A 14,033-nucleotide genomic window follows, 5' to 3' on the forward strand; every position below is an offset into this window, starting at 1 on the left:
AACAGGATGTGTAGTCTTAATAGGGCCAGTTTGTATGCTTAAAGCCTGAGACTGGCAGTTGATCCCAATATCATCCGGCTGCGGACACAAATAGGCGTTCCCGTGCTGGTGACCAAAACGCCCCCTTCTTCGTCACTATCAACAACATCCGGCTCCCTTCGCCTACTTCTTCGCCTCCTGAATGCGACGGTCGACATCTGGGTTATAGCATTCGCTAGATAGTTAACCTTTCTAAAGAAGTTGTTTTAGAATAACACTTAGAACACAAAGAGTAGTAGAACTAGGACAGGTAGCTGATAGAACTAGCGTTAGCTTACAATACAGAACGTTAGTCCCTATGAGCCTACAGTACAAGTTTACATTTGATCTACGTGTAGGATCTGAGCACAAGCAGACGTCAGCTAGCATCGAGATGCTTGTTTAGGTGTAATTTCCTGATTACAGTAGCCTAAACTACGATAATTTCAGGGAGGCTCCATGGTAGCCAAATCTAATGAGAATGTTGGGGCTGTGTAGTTATCTCTGGAGAGAGCATGGGACTTTGGACCGTTCTAATCCAGATACCATAGGCTACACTCCCCCCCACATTAAATGTTTTCAATAAAGATACAAATAAAAATAATTGTTCTCAAACTATTTACTTTTAATATATTCACAGTATGGTCAGTTGTACATGGTAAGAACAGTAGTGTTGTTTTTGTACTTTTGAACAGGCAAGAACAGTATTGAAAAAACTCAGGCTATTTATTAAGAAACAGCAGTTCACTTAATGCTTTGAGCCAGAGAGCTGGCCGATAGCATCAGGGGTCAGTAAAGCATATTGAATGAATGTATTTCAGTGCATTGTGCCCAATTCACAAATTCACAGTTACTTGCAAAGATTCAAAAATAAAAACATAATTAAATAATAATAAGAATAATAATAATAAAAACACTCTTACACTAGGAGCTTATTCACCTGTAGGCTAACAAGCCCCATAGGCATATAACTGATTTGCCAAATAGGCTGTGAAACCCCAAAACCTGTTTTGCCAAAGCATCATTAATGTAAATGGAGGGGTGGAAGGGCTTTGCAAGTGTTTTGAAAGATTTAGATAGATAGATAGATAGATAGATACTTTATTGATTCAAGGTCTCAGTAGCATACAGACATCACACACAACATGCACTAACAACAAAAAAAGTAATAAAAGTATATAGGCCTAATATAAAAAACACAACTAAGCAATAAGGACAGTAGAAGATAAAGGGTATACGAAAATACAAATTATACTGAATAACACTAAATCTAAAACAAGTCTAAAACAGTATCCATAGTGTGCTTAGGGGTGATTAAGCATGAGGCGCTTGCAATGACTGAGGCAGGGACTGAGCCTGTGATTCTCTGTGCATAGTAAGGTAAGGTGCTCTGTGAGAGTGAGTGTCAAGGTGATGGTGCAAATTAGTAAGTCCAACAGTGCAAGAATAAAGTCTAGAGACCAGCATAAAATAAATATGGACATAAAAGAGAGTAGACAAGGTAATATAAAAAAAAGACTATAGAAAAACTATATCAGTGCAAGAATGGGTTGACGTAATAGGGTTACAGCCGTATATGAAAGTATTGATTATAAAGCATTAATGATTAAGTAAAGGTATAAGTGTGGCCACAATCCGGCTGTGGGATGGAGGGAGGGGTTATGCATATGTGCTAATATAGCATGCAAACAGTGAAGCAGTAAGACAGTGGTAAAAAGTGGCTAGTGGACAGACAGTACAGCAAGATTTTGATACTCTGTTAAAAACACCTAGCAAGACACAGTGTTTCTCCAATAATTTGTTATAACACTTCTGGGGGGTAGATTGGCCTGTCACTTGATGTGCTTGATGGAGAGTGTGAGAATGGTCTGACAGCTTGCAGTCCTGTAAGACTAGAGAGAGAGAGAGAGAGAGAGAGAGAGAAAGAAGAGAAGAGAAGGGGAGGGAGATTAGATATCATATTCATTAGCACCAAATACAAATAAATGGCCAAGTTTGTTTTTGTTTAATTTGTAGCCATGTTAGAAAATGGCAAAGTACAGAGACAGTATGTAATACCTTTCACTGCTTGCTGTCTGGAAGGTGGTGCTGAACTGGGCCGATGGAGACGATGGGAGGGGTACGCCAGCTTGTCCTGCAGGGCTAGAGAGAAAGAGAGAGGTTTTTTTTTAACCATCTTCATGAACAACAAATAAAACTAAATGGCAAAGGACTTAATATAGTAAGTGATACCTTTCACTGCTTGCTTGAGAGGGTGGGAGGGGTCCGCCAGCTTGTTCTACAGGGCTAGAGAGATTACAGAGAGATGAATAACAAACACTACTTACCCACTATTATACCTGCCACCAAAACGTAGCTTCACATCGACCAATGAAATAGTGTGCCATTGCCATGCTAGCTAGCACGTTAACTCTTACCAACGATGCTAACTAACACTTAACATCCAAATTAACAATGTACTCTGGTCATTTCAGTCCATATAAGTATTATCTATGATTTCAGCTACACAGGAAAATACTTGGCAAAGTCTTCGCAGCAAAATCTAACATCTAACTACAAACAGTTTTAAGTTATACATTGCTCTCTTCTGGCTAGCAGCTAAATATGAACAAGATAGCATGAGATTACCAAACCACACTTGTTGCTTTTACTAGTAATCAAGGATCTTTGGCAGTACCTAGCCTAGCCTTTGTGTAACCTGCGTTGTGTTGAACCTGCACGATTCAGCCCTGCACACGCCCGGACTTGAACCCGCGAATAGCAGCACCTCAGATCGGCCAGATTACTGACTCGCATGCCAGCAGCACTCTTGAGGCGTCGGGGAGTGAGGTTTACCAACGTTCCACAAGCACAGCTAAGATAGCTGGCATCCGTTACACTTGCACTTGCGGTGATAACCAAAACTAATGTGAATCACGGACTATCCTACAACCAAAGAAAGTAAAGGAGATTATTTTTACCTGCGTTAGCCAAATAAAGGACGTGACTGCACCCTTCACAAACCGTAAAAATTAAGTTTATTAGTTTTACAGTGGACTACAGTTGACAGTTCACTGTAAGTCCACACAAACAATTCTGGTTTCCTTGCACTAGTCAGTTTTGTCGTAGCCTACTCTGTTGTATGGCCTACACAGCGCGCAAGCTTTGGTCAATTTCTGTAACAAACAGTGCCACCTATAGGCCTGGGATATGAAGTAACGTGTTGAGTCGTGTTGAGATGGATCCGTTTGGACGCAAATATTCTTGATACGTATCCAGGGAAGACGGAGGAAAAAAAGGTCGGTTTGATACGTGTGGACTAGGCCTAAAATGTGCCAGATTGTACACAGAACTGTTAACTGTTATCAAGTTCAACCTGTTTCATTTCATTAAAAGATAAATAGTTGAAATGTCAGCCAGTCCCTTGGTGTTTAACCAAAAATATATGCTATTTATTCCAATAACATAAATAAATGAATGATGATTTCTGCGAAACAGCCTTTCAGTGCATGGTGTTTGGATTTTGGAGTTTAAATGTTCAGTGGACCCTTGCCCTGCCCTTTTAACAGAAATACACACTTCAGTTTGTCTCTGCCACAAACGTAAGTTACAATCTGAAGCAAGATGTCATGTCATTTGAGAATCATCTTTAAACATTTATAAAATAAATTGTACAACCCTCCAACAGCATATTTATGGATATTTCATGGTACTCCGAGTTTATTTTACCCAAGAATGTCCTCTAACAAGCATAACTTCGAAAGTAACTTCGAGAACATGACTCAGAGAATCAATTGGCTGAGGTCCTGAGCCACAATGCCAGGCCAGCCCGCACAGACCTGTTGTTGTGTTTTCATTTTCACTGACACTGATCCTAAGCCTAGGCCACATGGGAACCTTTGTCAAGCATTGTCAACAAGGTATGGCATAGCTGTAATTACAAGGTGACAACTTGTGCATTGTTTTGCATGCCAGGATTTGGATGCTAGATATAACATATTTTATAACAGAAACTAAATTAAATGAAATTAATTTAAGAAAACAGAGTATCTTGTGGTCTGTCTCAAGCAGGAAATGGTTCATGTTTGTTGGTTGAACCTGTGTACAATGTTTTTCTAAAACAGTCTGCCGTAACCATTGCCAAATTGTGGGCTCCCTCAACAGAACTGGGGGAAAAGTGCCAGTCATTGTTTAGTGTCATCTCAGACTGACTGGCTAGTCTGTCACTTGCAGATCTGTGCAGCAAAACCCTGAAGGAAATGTACAGTAGTTCCTGTGATCATTTTATTCTGATTGAAGAACCCATCCCTTGTATTCTGTCAGGAATAGAATTATTGACATCAGATAGCTGTATCAGGTCCTGCTATCCTATTGGGCCAGACTGGGTCGCTTTGACTTGGGTCCATGTTTCAGTGGAGTCTGTGTGTGTGTGTGTGTGTGTGTGTGTGTGTGTGTGTGAGGAGCTTGCCTGCCTTTGTCGTGTCTCAGTCAATAAGGTTTGTGGTCATCCACACGACACAAAAAGTGGCACACTCCATTGTGACCCTCATTGTGCCCAGGCATCTATTTGGTATTTTGTTTACCTGTAATTATCCTTTGAAGTGCCACCAGAGAGAAGCCACCCCCTTATCTATTCTAATCCCACCTATATATAGGGATGTTTGTAAACACGGGCTCACATATCCAGCAATGGACATGAAAACACATTACCTTGGCCAGTGTGTTGTTCTCATTGTGTGGTGTGGTATAGGGGATTTAGTTGGGCTTGTCTGTTCGTCATTCATTACTGTTACATTAGCGGTTGGACTGAGAGACCATGTGTTGACCATTCTAACTTAAAAACTGAAATGATGAATATTTGAATGTAGTCAGAAGCCCAGCAGAAGAGTTTCACTATTTGTGCCATTTGTAGAATCATTTTCTCATATTTAGGCATTAGGCTTTATGTACGGCAGAGAAACTTCTGTTACGAAACCTTAAAATAGAGTGCAAAAAGAAAACACATCTGATTAAACAGGTGTTTTTGATCAATACAAAACTGTCCAGAGTTCATTTACAAGACTCCACTGACCCTAAACAAACTAGAATGTTTTTGATTGTCACATTGCTGGAGGCTTTCCATGAGTGTGATTCACCTTTTAACCAGGCCAAATGGGATTCTGCCTGTGATATAAAGGTACAAATTGCATAAATAAAATCATATAAAATCTAACTCTGAACGATTAATGCACTCACACATTGATTGTATATTGTTGTGTAACAACTTTAGCACATATTTTGCCACATATTGAATATAAATAAAAATGATAATTATTAAAAGGATATAATAATAATGCTGCACATAGTATTTTGATATACAACCCTTTGACCATAAGCAATTTGACACTTGCTGCATATGCAGTCTGTCTTGCCACGAGACCTGAATGCTGAATTGAAACTGCTGTGAGATTACTATTGACCCGAGTAAGCAATGATGTGCTCAGGTCAAGGGACAAAGTCTTTTAAAGTGTGGCAGTTGAACTACTGCATTCATACCAGTCTGTATAAATTATGCACTGCAAAACACTAAAGTTGAATATAAAGTACAGCAGGCTGCAGAAGTATCAGTTCCCCTGAGGGTCAACACCATTTTCAAAGTGACAAAAGACATACTTTGTCTATATCCCATTCCTATTTTATCCTATTTATCAAAACATCCCCTATTTTTTTTAGGAGATCCACATTAAAATATGCTGGGCACGTGAAAAGGTATATCATTACCAGACCAAAATAGAGTGTTTCGGCCTATCCTCAAAGTGCAACATGAGCCATACATTTTCCACCGCAGTTGTGTGAAACAACTGGGAAACCTCTTAGACATGAAACATGAATGGATATAAATGTCACAAGAAACCTGTGTGGCAGTCTATTGTAAAACTGTTGGAAGAGGCCAGGGATGTCACTAGATCCAAAACTCTATACTGGGGCACAGTCCAATCTAATGATGATAATAATAATCTGCTGAGACACATGAGTAAAATGGGAATAGTGACACCCCAAGAGGGATTACTGGACCCAGAGAAATAGCCCCAGGGCAAGGGGATCAACACAGGAGTAGACCTAACTCAGCAGGGAAGCCTGATATAGAGGTGGATATTAAATACAACAAAGCTGAAGTCAAAAATATGATTAAAGCTAAAATAAGTGAAAATGACCGTTTTTGTGGGATAATGAAGTCTGGGGACAACTGTAGTATTCAAGGGAAAGTGGGAAAGAGCAGGAATGCATAAAGACGTAAGCGAGAAGAAAATTTGAGTGTCCAGAATAAGGGTAGGTCTAGGACATACAGGATTAAATAGAACAGTATTTATAATGAAAAATCATGTTGATGGAATTTGTGAATATTGCCTAATCAAGAGACCATGCATGCAGAGTAATTCTGCATTGTCCTATAAATACCATCGAGCTAGGCAATGGTTGATTTTACAACTTAGTGAAAGCCAGATGGCATTACATTTACATGATATACTGCAAAGAGGATCTGGTGAAGTTTGTTTTCATTTTTTGTTTTCTTTTGTGTAGATTGACATCTTGATCCAGACTCCAGTCCAGATGGTGGCGGTAATGCACCAAAAAGCTGGTTGCTAACCTCTATACAAGAAAAGAAGAAGATACGTACAGTAAGCGTTAGCCACGTTGTGTAGATGTGTGGTATCCAGGTCGATAATATTTCATATATTGTTTTGTTTTTACTGACAATGACAACCAAACGTAATCTGCCGGCAGCAGATACTGTGCAAGAAGAGACCACTCAAAAGGAGGAACTGAGCAAACAGGTTTGAAATATTGTGCTAGTCAAGTTGTGTGTGCTAGCAACATTAACGTTAAAGGCGCCGTCAGGGATTTCAAGGCCATTACATTTTTGTCACATTCAGCAATCATCTCATCTCCTCACGACCGCTAGCTGCCCATTCCGTGATTACACTGTTTAAAAAACTCGGTCTCTGTAGGCAGCCCAGGCTCCGAAAACTGCAAACAAACAAAATGGGGGCAGCATGTCCCCTAAACAAAAACGAAACTTTGTCTAGAATTTCTCTGCCAATACTGAAAGTAGGGCTGAGCTACCTCTCTGGCGTGTTTCGTTTGGTCCTTGGTTAAAATATTCTGCACAAAACCGTCTGCTAATTAATGTAAACATAAACACTACTTCCTGCGAAATCCCTGACTGCGCCTTTAACGTTAACCGTTGTAGTATCATCAGTGCACATAACTGTGTTCTCTTACTCATCTTACTGATGAATGCAGTTGTGTTTCAACTTTCTGTTGTTGGCCAGGTTAACATGACTTACAACAGTACCTTGTTTTCAGATAAAGGAACAGAACATTTTGGTTGATGAGCTGTCCAATCTGAAGAAAAACAGGGCATGTACCTATTTTTTTTGTACTTTTAAGTGTTGGGCATTTATTAGCATGCCTCAGTATTAACATGTTTGTCTTTTATGCAGAGGGTCTACCTCCAGCAGCCCAATAGCAACATTTTCTTCCTGACAGACAGAGAACAGATGCTGAGCACATGTAAAAGTATGCCCTCTCTCTATGCGTCCAGGCCTATGTTATTTGCTTATTGTATCAGATAGATAGATAGATAGATAGATACTTTATTGATCCCCAGGGGAAATTCAAGAATCATACTGCCATTAACATCAAGCTTTCTTTTCACAGAGGACCTGGACAACCTAAAGAAAGAGTACCAAGCCATGTAAAACAAAACAACAGAAATAGGAGCAGAATGTGTGGAATTTGTTGTGTGGTGAGCCTGTCCCCTCAGTCTCTCGTCTTAGCGGACCGAGTGCAGAAAAACCTAATCAACCGGGGCCCTGACAACAGCCAGGATGTAACAAGAACTGTGATTAATACGGATTTCAAATGCCTGTTCTCAGCCCATGTCCTTCAAATGCGAGGCTGCCTGACCCCGCAACCACTTCAAGACTCTGCAGGTAACCTGCTCCTTTGGAATGGGGAGGTCTTTGGCGGCCTTGAAGTGGGACCAGAAGAAAATGACACTGTAGTTCTTCTTGAGCATCTGTCAGCCCAAGAAGACGCCACGGGTATATGCAGCGTCTTGTCTCGGGTCCGTGGGCCTTGGGCGTTCGTGTACTACCAGGTGGCAGAGCACTGCATTTGGTTTGGCAGAGATTATTTTGGCAGGAGAAGTCTGCTCTGGCATCTTGACCCCGAGGATGTGATTTTGACACTCACATCTGTGGCGTCATGCCTCTTGATCTGTGATCAGTCCCAGTGGCATGAGGTGCCTGCGGCTGGCGTTTACAGACTTGATCTGAAAGACTGCGCCTCCCATCGTAAGAAACTGACCATAGAGGTCTTCCCATGGGTTACCACTGATGACCATCCAACTGCTCACACTCCTGACTATACGTGGGAAGACCTGCCAACGTATGCCACCATAGTGCCAAATCTCTGTGGTGTGTTCCTCCAATCTCCTGTATGCCCTATGAATATGAGCATGTCGGCACCCGAGAGACCCTTAGGAAATGTCCAGAGCCCCAAGCTTTCTCTGGAGGACTTAGAAGAGCTTTTAAAGCAAAGTGAGAACGTAGAAAAGGTTACCAAACTCATAGAGGTACTGAGTGAAGCAGTGAGACGAAGGGTGCAAAGTTTACCCAGTAGAAGACTATTTGTGGAACAATCAGGCCTTAATAATGAAGCTGACATAGCCATACTTTTCTCTGGAGGGATTGACTCTATGATTCTGGCTGTCCTTGCTGATCGCCATGTTTCTGCAGGCAAGCCTATTGACCTTCTCAATGTGGCCTTCAAACTCCAAGAGACAAAAATGCAAACACAGTCCGCTAAAAAGGACAGAATGCCAAAAAAAGACCAGACTGATGAACACCCCAAACAAAGAGATCATAATCTGACTCGCTGCTTTGACGTTCCAGACAGAATTACTGGCAGAGCCGGACTGATAGAACTTCAACACCTAAGCCCAGAACGCCAGTGGAACTTTGTTGAAATCAACATAACTCCCGATGAGCTCAAAAGAATGCGGCAAGAGCGCATCAGCCACCTGGTGCATCCTTTAGACACTGTTCTGGACGACAGCATTGGCTGCGCTGTGTGGTTTGCTGCTCGGGGGATCGGCATGTCAATGGACTGCGCAGAACAGAAGCCGCATACCTCAACTGCCAAGGTAACACATGTGTTGGCCTAGCCTACCATTAACATACTTGCTTTTGGATTGGAAAACAAAGCACACAGTGTTCTCGACCTTGCTTGAGTAAGTGGAAATCATTTTGAGGTTTGTTTTGTCTGAAAGCAAGGCTTTGGTTTTTAAATGTCTCCTGGCAGGTCGTTCTGACGGGCATTGGGGCGGACGAGCAGTTGGCCGGCTACTCCAGACACAGGGTGCGCTTTAAGAGCGACGGGATGGAGGGACTGGTCAAAGAGCTGGCCATGGAGCTTGGCAGAATTTCATCACGCAACCTGGGCAGAGATGACAGGGTTATTGGGGACCATGGAAAAGAGGGCAGGTAAAAGTAATGAGTTTAGCGGCCAAGTATGCCTTAATGCCCCCAGATAATTTATGGTTATACTTAGTGTTTATACATACAGTGTTGTTCTTCCTGCAATATTTTAGCAGTCTCATTTTAAGATGGAAGTTTTGTTTTGTTTTAGGTTTGTTAAACCTTTTATTTATATCAATATCAGTCTCACATTTATCCATCTTAACCTTACTTTACTCTTTTAACCTTTTCTTGGACAGATTTCCCTACTTGGACGAGGACGTTGTGAGTTTCTTGAACCAGCTGCCGGTGTGGGAGAAGGCTGACCTGACTCTGCCGCGGGGTCTGGGGGAGAAGCTGCTCCTGAGGCTGGCTGCCAAAAAGCTGGGCCTGGGGCCCGCTGCCATCCTGCCCAAGAGGGCCATGCAGTTCGGCTCCAGGATCGCCAAGATGGAGAACGGCCGCGAGAAGGCATCGGATAAGTGCAAAAGACTCGTGACAGAATGAACCACACTCAACTAATCAATTTGGTTGAGTTTATTTTATAAAATTACACAATTTCTGAGGAATGAATTAGAAAAAAAGAGAATCACATCTGCCCGCCCCGCCCCAATGAGACATATATATGTATAAAGTAGTTACATCCTTTTAAAGAGCAAGTCTTCATGTTGTCTCTTTAAGCAGCACATACATTTGCTTATTTTAAAATGTCAATGTAAATAAACGCTAATATCTTGAACTCTGTCTTTAAAATATTGGTCACATTCTATGTAGGATGGAAGGTTTCCCACATCAAAGCGCCCAGATATCTCATGGACATACACAGGTTTTCTGAAAAGGAACAGAGGCTTTAAATTAATGATTTTGCTTTCATATCACAAAATACATCAATATACAGTATTATTGGCAGCTATCTCAGAGAGGAAATACCTTAATATAAGCCAAGACAGAAAGGTCCCAGGGGCATCTCTCTCCTCAATGGGTGCATTCTGTCATGTATATAAATATGTTATATACGCACAAAATGTAAAGCAGCATAATTTTATAATAATTCAATTTGTTGTGAAATACAAATGGTTTACGTTTTTCTCATGAAGGAAGACCTCTAAGAGTGGAAGGCTGCCTTTGGAGAACAAGTAGAAGCAGGGGCACTGAAAGAGAGCAGTCATTCCATTTCATACATATTCAAGCAAACGATGCAATGCTAGACTCGATTTGGTGGACACTATTACAGATCCTTTCAACTGCATCAACCAAAAATGTGCATTCCTAAGGCATTTCCAATGGCACAGAAACAACATTGAGCTAATGGTACTTTGGGGACAAGCAAAGCAAAAAAAAAAACAAAATTAAGTTAACATTTTGTTGGATTCAAGTCAGATGTATGTCAAGATTTTCAAGATGTCTAGTCTTGATTAATTTCAATTTCAAAGTATGTGCATTGGTTTTGAACATTTCAAATGGAAACCCTCTAGGAACAGGTTGAAAGGGTCTATACTTGATCTGGACACATGACGATATCTTACTGCCTTCCTGGACTGGGTGTCAGATGGTTGAGGCTTTTCTTTCATACAGCTCACACGCATGTCCTCATCAACTTCCAGAATCCCATACTTGGACGTTTCTGACGGAATAATTGAACAATAAACAATATGATCAATGTTTGGGTACAGAATACTGACAAGTTACTGATTCACTCAGACTAACAAGGATGAGTTGGTGGCAGTAGGGGGTATGTCAATACTGTAATCATTTGTAACCTGGTAGGAGTTGGTAGTAGGTTTTGAAATATTTGATTTTAAGTTCCTGTCTGGAATCATGATACGTACCCTCTTCCTTGCATTGATAAGAGAGCACCAGATTTGCATCACAAACATTGGCCTGGAGTTCACAAAACCTCCCTGTAAACTTTAACAGACTGAAGTCTTCTTTAAACAATGTGTCACTGTTGAGCAAAGAGAATGGGAGTTTCACACATTTCACATTACAAGGTTGATATTGACATGGCCCTTTCAAGAGAGTTCCATTATCAGCATCATCGTTGGCCCCACAAGGCTTCCGTTTTAACATTCCATATGTTATCTTAATGCAGAGGAAGTAGATTGGGAACCAAATAGAACGTTCAAGCATTGTTTTTGTTTTTATTGTTGAAAGGGTCTATATGCATGGTGCACTTGTGTTTGGATGCAAGTCTATTTTAGCGTGTTTACCCTCCAACGACTATCACATGGTCCTCAACTGAGAAGTGCTTGATTGTGAGCTGGAGGCAAGCAACAGCACCAAGCCGCCCCTGGATCAAATGAGAGAGAGGCCATACCAGTTCTGTAAGACAGCTCCTGATTACATCACAAGCTATGCTGTACTCCAGCATCATATTTTTTATGTATTTGCCGTTTCAGAAATCTCAACACTGATGTATGCATTATACTGATACAAAGGCTACATTGTCTTGTCAGTATCTTACTATCTGATGAAAGTGATGATAAAATAGTCAAGACCTTATTTGTGCTGGTTCCATCACTGAGAATCTTCACATTGGGAAAGTCCTGGGCCCATGTCTGAAAAGCTTCGAAGTAGAGTGCATTTGTCTGTGGACGAGATTATTTACAGTAGCCTACGATCAGATTTGGGCAATTAGAAATCACGTTTTGATTCTCAGCTTTGTAGGAATGCGCTTCTATGGTCCACTGCAAGTACTTACAACCACAAATATTGTATCCACACTTCCAGTTGCAGTCATTGCCTTGATCCAGTGAGATATAAGAGCACAGTGACCCACGGGAAGCAATGGCTTGGCAATGCCCAACAGATGCTTGAATCGTCCAGTTGTGTCATTCTCAACATCTCTTTGCAACCTTGTTCCATATCCTGCTGCTAAAATAACAGCTTTCATGTTGCAAGCTAATTTAAACAGAAAGGTTAGTCTACAGAAGTTAGCTACTTAGCTAGCTGCTAACGCTAGGCTGAAATGTTCTCCTTGATAGTAAACTTTCGTAACAGCCGAAGTCTGTAGTTGGAGCTGTTATAACATTTAAAGTGTAACGTTTACCAAGACTCCGAGATACACTTCCAGTGATTAAAAAACAAGTTTTCTTCTCTGAAATGACATGCGCCCTAAGAGCTGGTCAAACTCCACATCTAAAACTCAAAATAATGCAATACTGCCCTCTACTGTTTGTAAAAAGGAATTTACAAAGCAGGAAACTGACGCAACGTTCACCTGGGACCAGAATGAGCGTCGCTGGTTGCCAAGTGCAACGTATGGCAAACTTGAACTCAAGAGTTTAGGCTACTTCACGCCACGAACTTGATTTTGTATACTTTAAAACACCGTTTCGTTTCAATGTTGGCTGGCGGTGGTGGGGAATGTCATATTGATTCATTCGTGTTTTTTGCTAAACATAAGATAGCGTGTTTATTGGCTAACGTTGCAAGTTGTCATTGACTTGAATAGCTTGCAAGCTTGCCAATTAACCGGTAACGTTAGGCTATTTCATTTAACCAGCCCGCTAACAGTTATAGGCTGTGTCAGTGAAAATAACAGAAGATTTTTTTTGCGGCTGCATGGCACTATCTGAGATTACGGCTTCATTTTCAAAGTTAGGTATGCCTACAGATGATAGGGATGACAGTCTTCGTGCCACCTTGACAGCTCAGAGAGATGCTACAGCCTTCTTTGAGAAGTATGACAGAAGGGAGCTCCAGGAGTTGCTGACTCTCACAACCTGTAACTGGCTAATGTGCGGTGATGATTTCACTCTGCCTGTGGAGTTGCCTCCTGGAATCATTAAACAAATGAAAAACTTCACGCAGTCCAACATCACTGTCCTTGCGCCTTATGACTCAAGTACGCTACTGGATTACAAAGTTGTCCATCAAATCATCAGGGAACTTACAGTTGGAATCTACTGCTTTAATCAAGTCCCAATCATCAGTCTTGAACCCAATTATGATAAGAGCACCACGTGTCAGCTGACACCTGCTTATTTTGATACTAAAGTGGGGCAGATTTTGATCAACATAGACTACACGATCAAAGCTCTCTGGCATGGGGCGATAATTCCCAGAGACAAACGGGTCCGTTTTTCTGAACTGTGGCGATCCAGTATGGGAGTGGATTCCAGCGGAGTCCCACAGACTAAGAAGAACATGCTTACAGAGTTTCTTACAGCAGGTGAGGTCCATTCATTGTAGGCCTATCTTACCTAATACTTTGGGTCATCTGATTAGACTAAGGTGGGAATCATTATAGTAAAGGTAATAGATTACCTATTAAGTTTATTTAATCATCATTAATGATTTACAAAGAAGTCATATAGTCGAGGTGACTGAAACATTGTAATTGGATTGTAACAATAGCCTACATTGATATTGCAGAACATTCACAATAAGCCTACAGTACATTAACATATATCAAATCTGAAACCATTATCTTCACCTTTAATTGCTGCATTTGAAGTCTTGTTGAAGTCTTTGAAGTTATGTTCACATGTTACTTAGGCTCATACGTCCCTTGAGGTTAGTCTTAGGGCT

The 14,033-nt window shown here is 41.1% G+C and overlaps 4 protein-coding genes across 5 annotated transcripts in view; 3 read left to right on the forward strand and 1 right to left on the reverse strand.

Moving 5' to 3' along the window:
- Positions 1 to 6,616: 6,616 nt before the first annotated feature.
- Positions 6,617 to 7,837, forward strand: LOC125292470 (ASNSD1 upstream open reading frame protein-like). Its single transcript, XM_048239770.1, has 4 exons — positions 6,617 to 6,812; positions 7,345 to 7,398; positions 7,482 to 7,557; positions 7,699 to 7,837. The coding sequence occupies exons 1-4, from the start codon at positions 6,681 to 6,683 to the stop codon at positions 7,737 to 7,739; spliced, it is 303 nt and encodes a 100-aa protein (XP_048095727.1). The 5' UTR covers positions 6,617 to 6,680; the 3' UTR covers positions 7,740 to 7,837.
- On the forward strand, positions 7,766 to 10,239 carry asnsd1 (asparagine synthetase domain containing 1). The gene is made up of 3 exons (XM_048239762.1): positions 7,766 to 9,187; positions 9,346 to 9,527; positions 9,761 to 10,239. The coding sequence occupies exons 1-3, from the start codon at positions 7,766 to 7,768 to the stop codon at positions 10,005 to 10,007; spliced, it is 1,851 nt and encodes a 616-aa protein (XP_048095719.1). The 3' UTR covers positions 10,008 to 10,239.
- On the reverse strand, positions 10,023 to 12,832 carry zgc:136439 (uncharacterized protein LOC678627 homolog). 2 transcript variants are annotated; one of them, XM_048239766.1, is made up of 8 exons: positions 12,202 to 12,832; positions 11,999 to 12,088; positions 11,711 to 11,790; positions 11,330 to 11,445; positions 11,027 to 11,124; positions 10,583 to 10,651; positions 10,431 to 10,489; positions 10,023 to 10,331 (listed from the first exon to the last, which is right to left on the reverse strand). In XM_048239766.1, exons 1-8 carry the CDS (start codon positions 12,391 to 12,393, stop codon positions 10,211 to 10,213), a joined length of 825 nt encoding a protein of 274 aa, XP_048095723.1. In that variant the 5' UTR covers positions 12,394 to 12,832; the 3' UTR covers positions 10,023 to 10,210. The 2 variants fall into 2 exon arrangements, 1 of the variants encoding a protein (XP_048095723.1); XR_007193190.1 differs by having other exon boundaries at positions 10,250 to 10,331; positions 10,999 to 11,124.
- Positions 12,833 to 13,064: 232 nt separating this feature from the next.
- Positions 13,065 to 14,033, forward strand: part of ankar (ankyrin and armadillo repeat containing) — a 15,418-nt gene continuing 14,449 nt past the window's right edge. Inside the window, exon 1 of the mRNA XM_048239761.1 lies at positions 13,065 to 13,674. Within this exon, the coding sequence (XP_048095718.1) occupies positions 13,065 to 13,674 (610 nt within the window). The remainder of the gene's footprint in view (positions 13,675 to 14,033) is intronic.

Source organism: Alosa alosa, chromosome 3 (assembly GCF_017589495.1).
Source record: "Alosa alosa isolate M-15738 ecotype Scorff River chromosome 3, AALO_Geno_1.1, whole genome shotgun sequence".
Classification (NCBI taxonomy): domain Eukaryota; kingdom Metazoa; phylum Chordata; class Actinopteri; order Clupeiformes; family Clupeidae; genus Alosa; species Alosa alosa.

Bases quoted from the DNA above. Each gene is read 5' to 3' on its own strand.
- asnsd1 (XM_048239762.1), top strand. From the start codon at position 7,766: ATGTGTGGAATTTGTTGTGTGGTGAGCCTGTCCCCTCAGTCTCTCGTC. The intron at 9,188-9,345 runs GTAACACATGTG...GTCTCCTGGCAG, and splicing joins CGCATACCTCAACTGCCAAG to GTCGTTCTGACGGGCATTGG. The intron at 9,528-9,760 runs GTAAAAGTAATG...TTTCTTGGACAG, and splicing joins GACCATGGAAAAGAGGGCAG to ATTTCCCTACTTGGACGAGG.
- LOC125292470 (XM_048239770.1), top strand. From the start codon at position 6,681: ATGTGTGGTATCCAGGTCGATAATATTTCATATATTGTTTTGTTTTTA. The intron at 6,813-7,344 runs GTTTGAAATATT...CCTTGTTTTCAG, and splicing joins AGGAGGAACTGAGCAAACAG to ATAAAGGAACAGAACATTTT. The intron at 7,399-7,481 runs GCATGTACCTAT...TCTTTTATGCAG, and splicing joins CCAATCTGAAGAAAAACAGG to AGGGTCTACCTCCAGCAGCC.
- zgc:136439 (XM_048239766.1), bottom strand. From the start codon at position 12,393: ATGAAAGCTGTTATTTTAGCAGCAGGATATGGAACAAGGTTGCAAAGA. The intron at 11,791-11,998 runs GTCTTGACTATT...CATTTGATCCAG, and splicing joins ATGGAACCAGCACAAATAAG to GGGCGGCTTGGTGCTGTTGC. The intron at 10,332-10,430 runs GTATTTCCTCTC...GTTCCTTTTCAG, and splicing joins CTGTCTTGGCTTATATTAAG to AAAACCTGTGTATGTCCATG.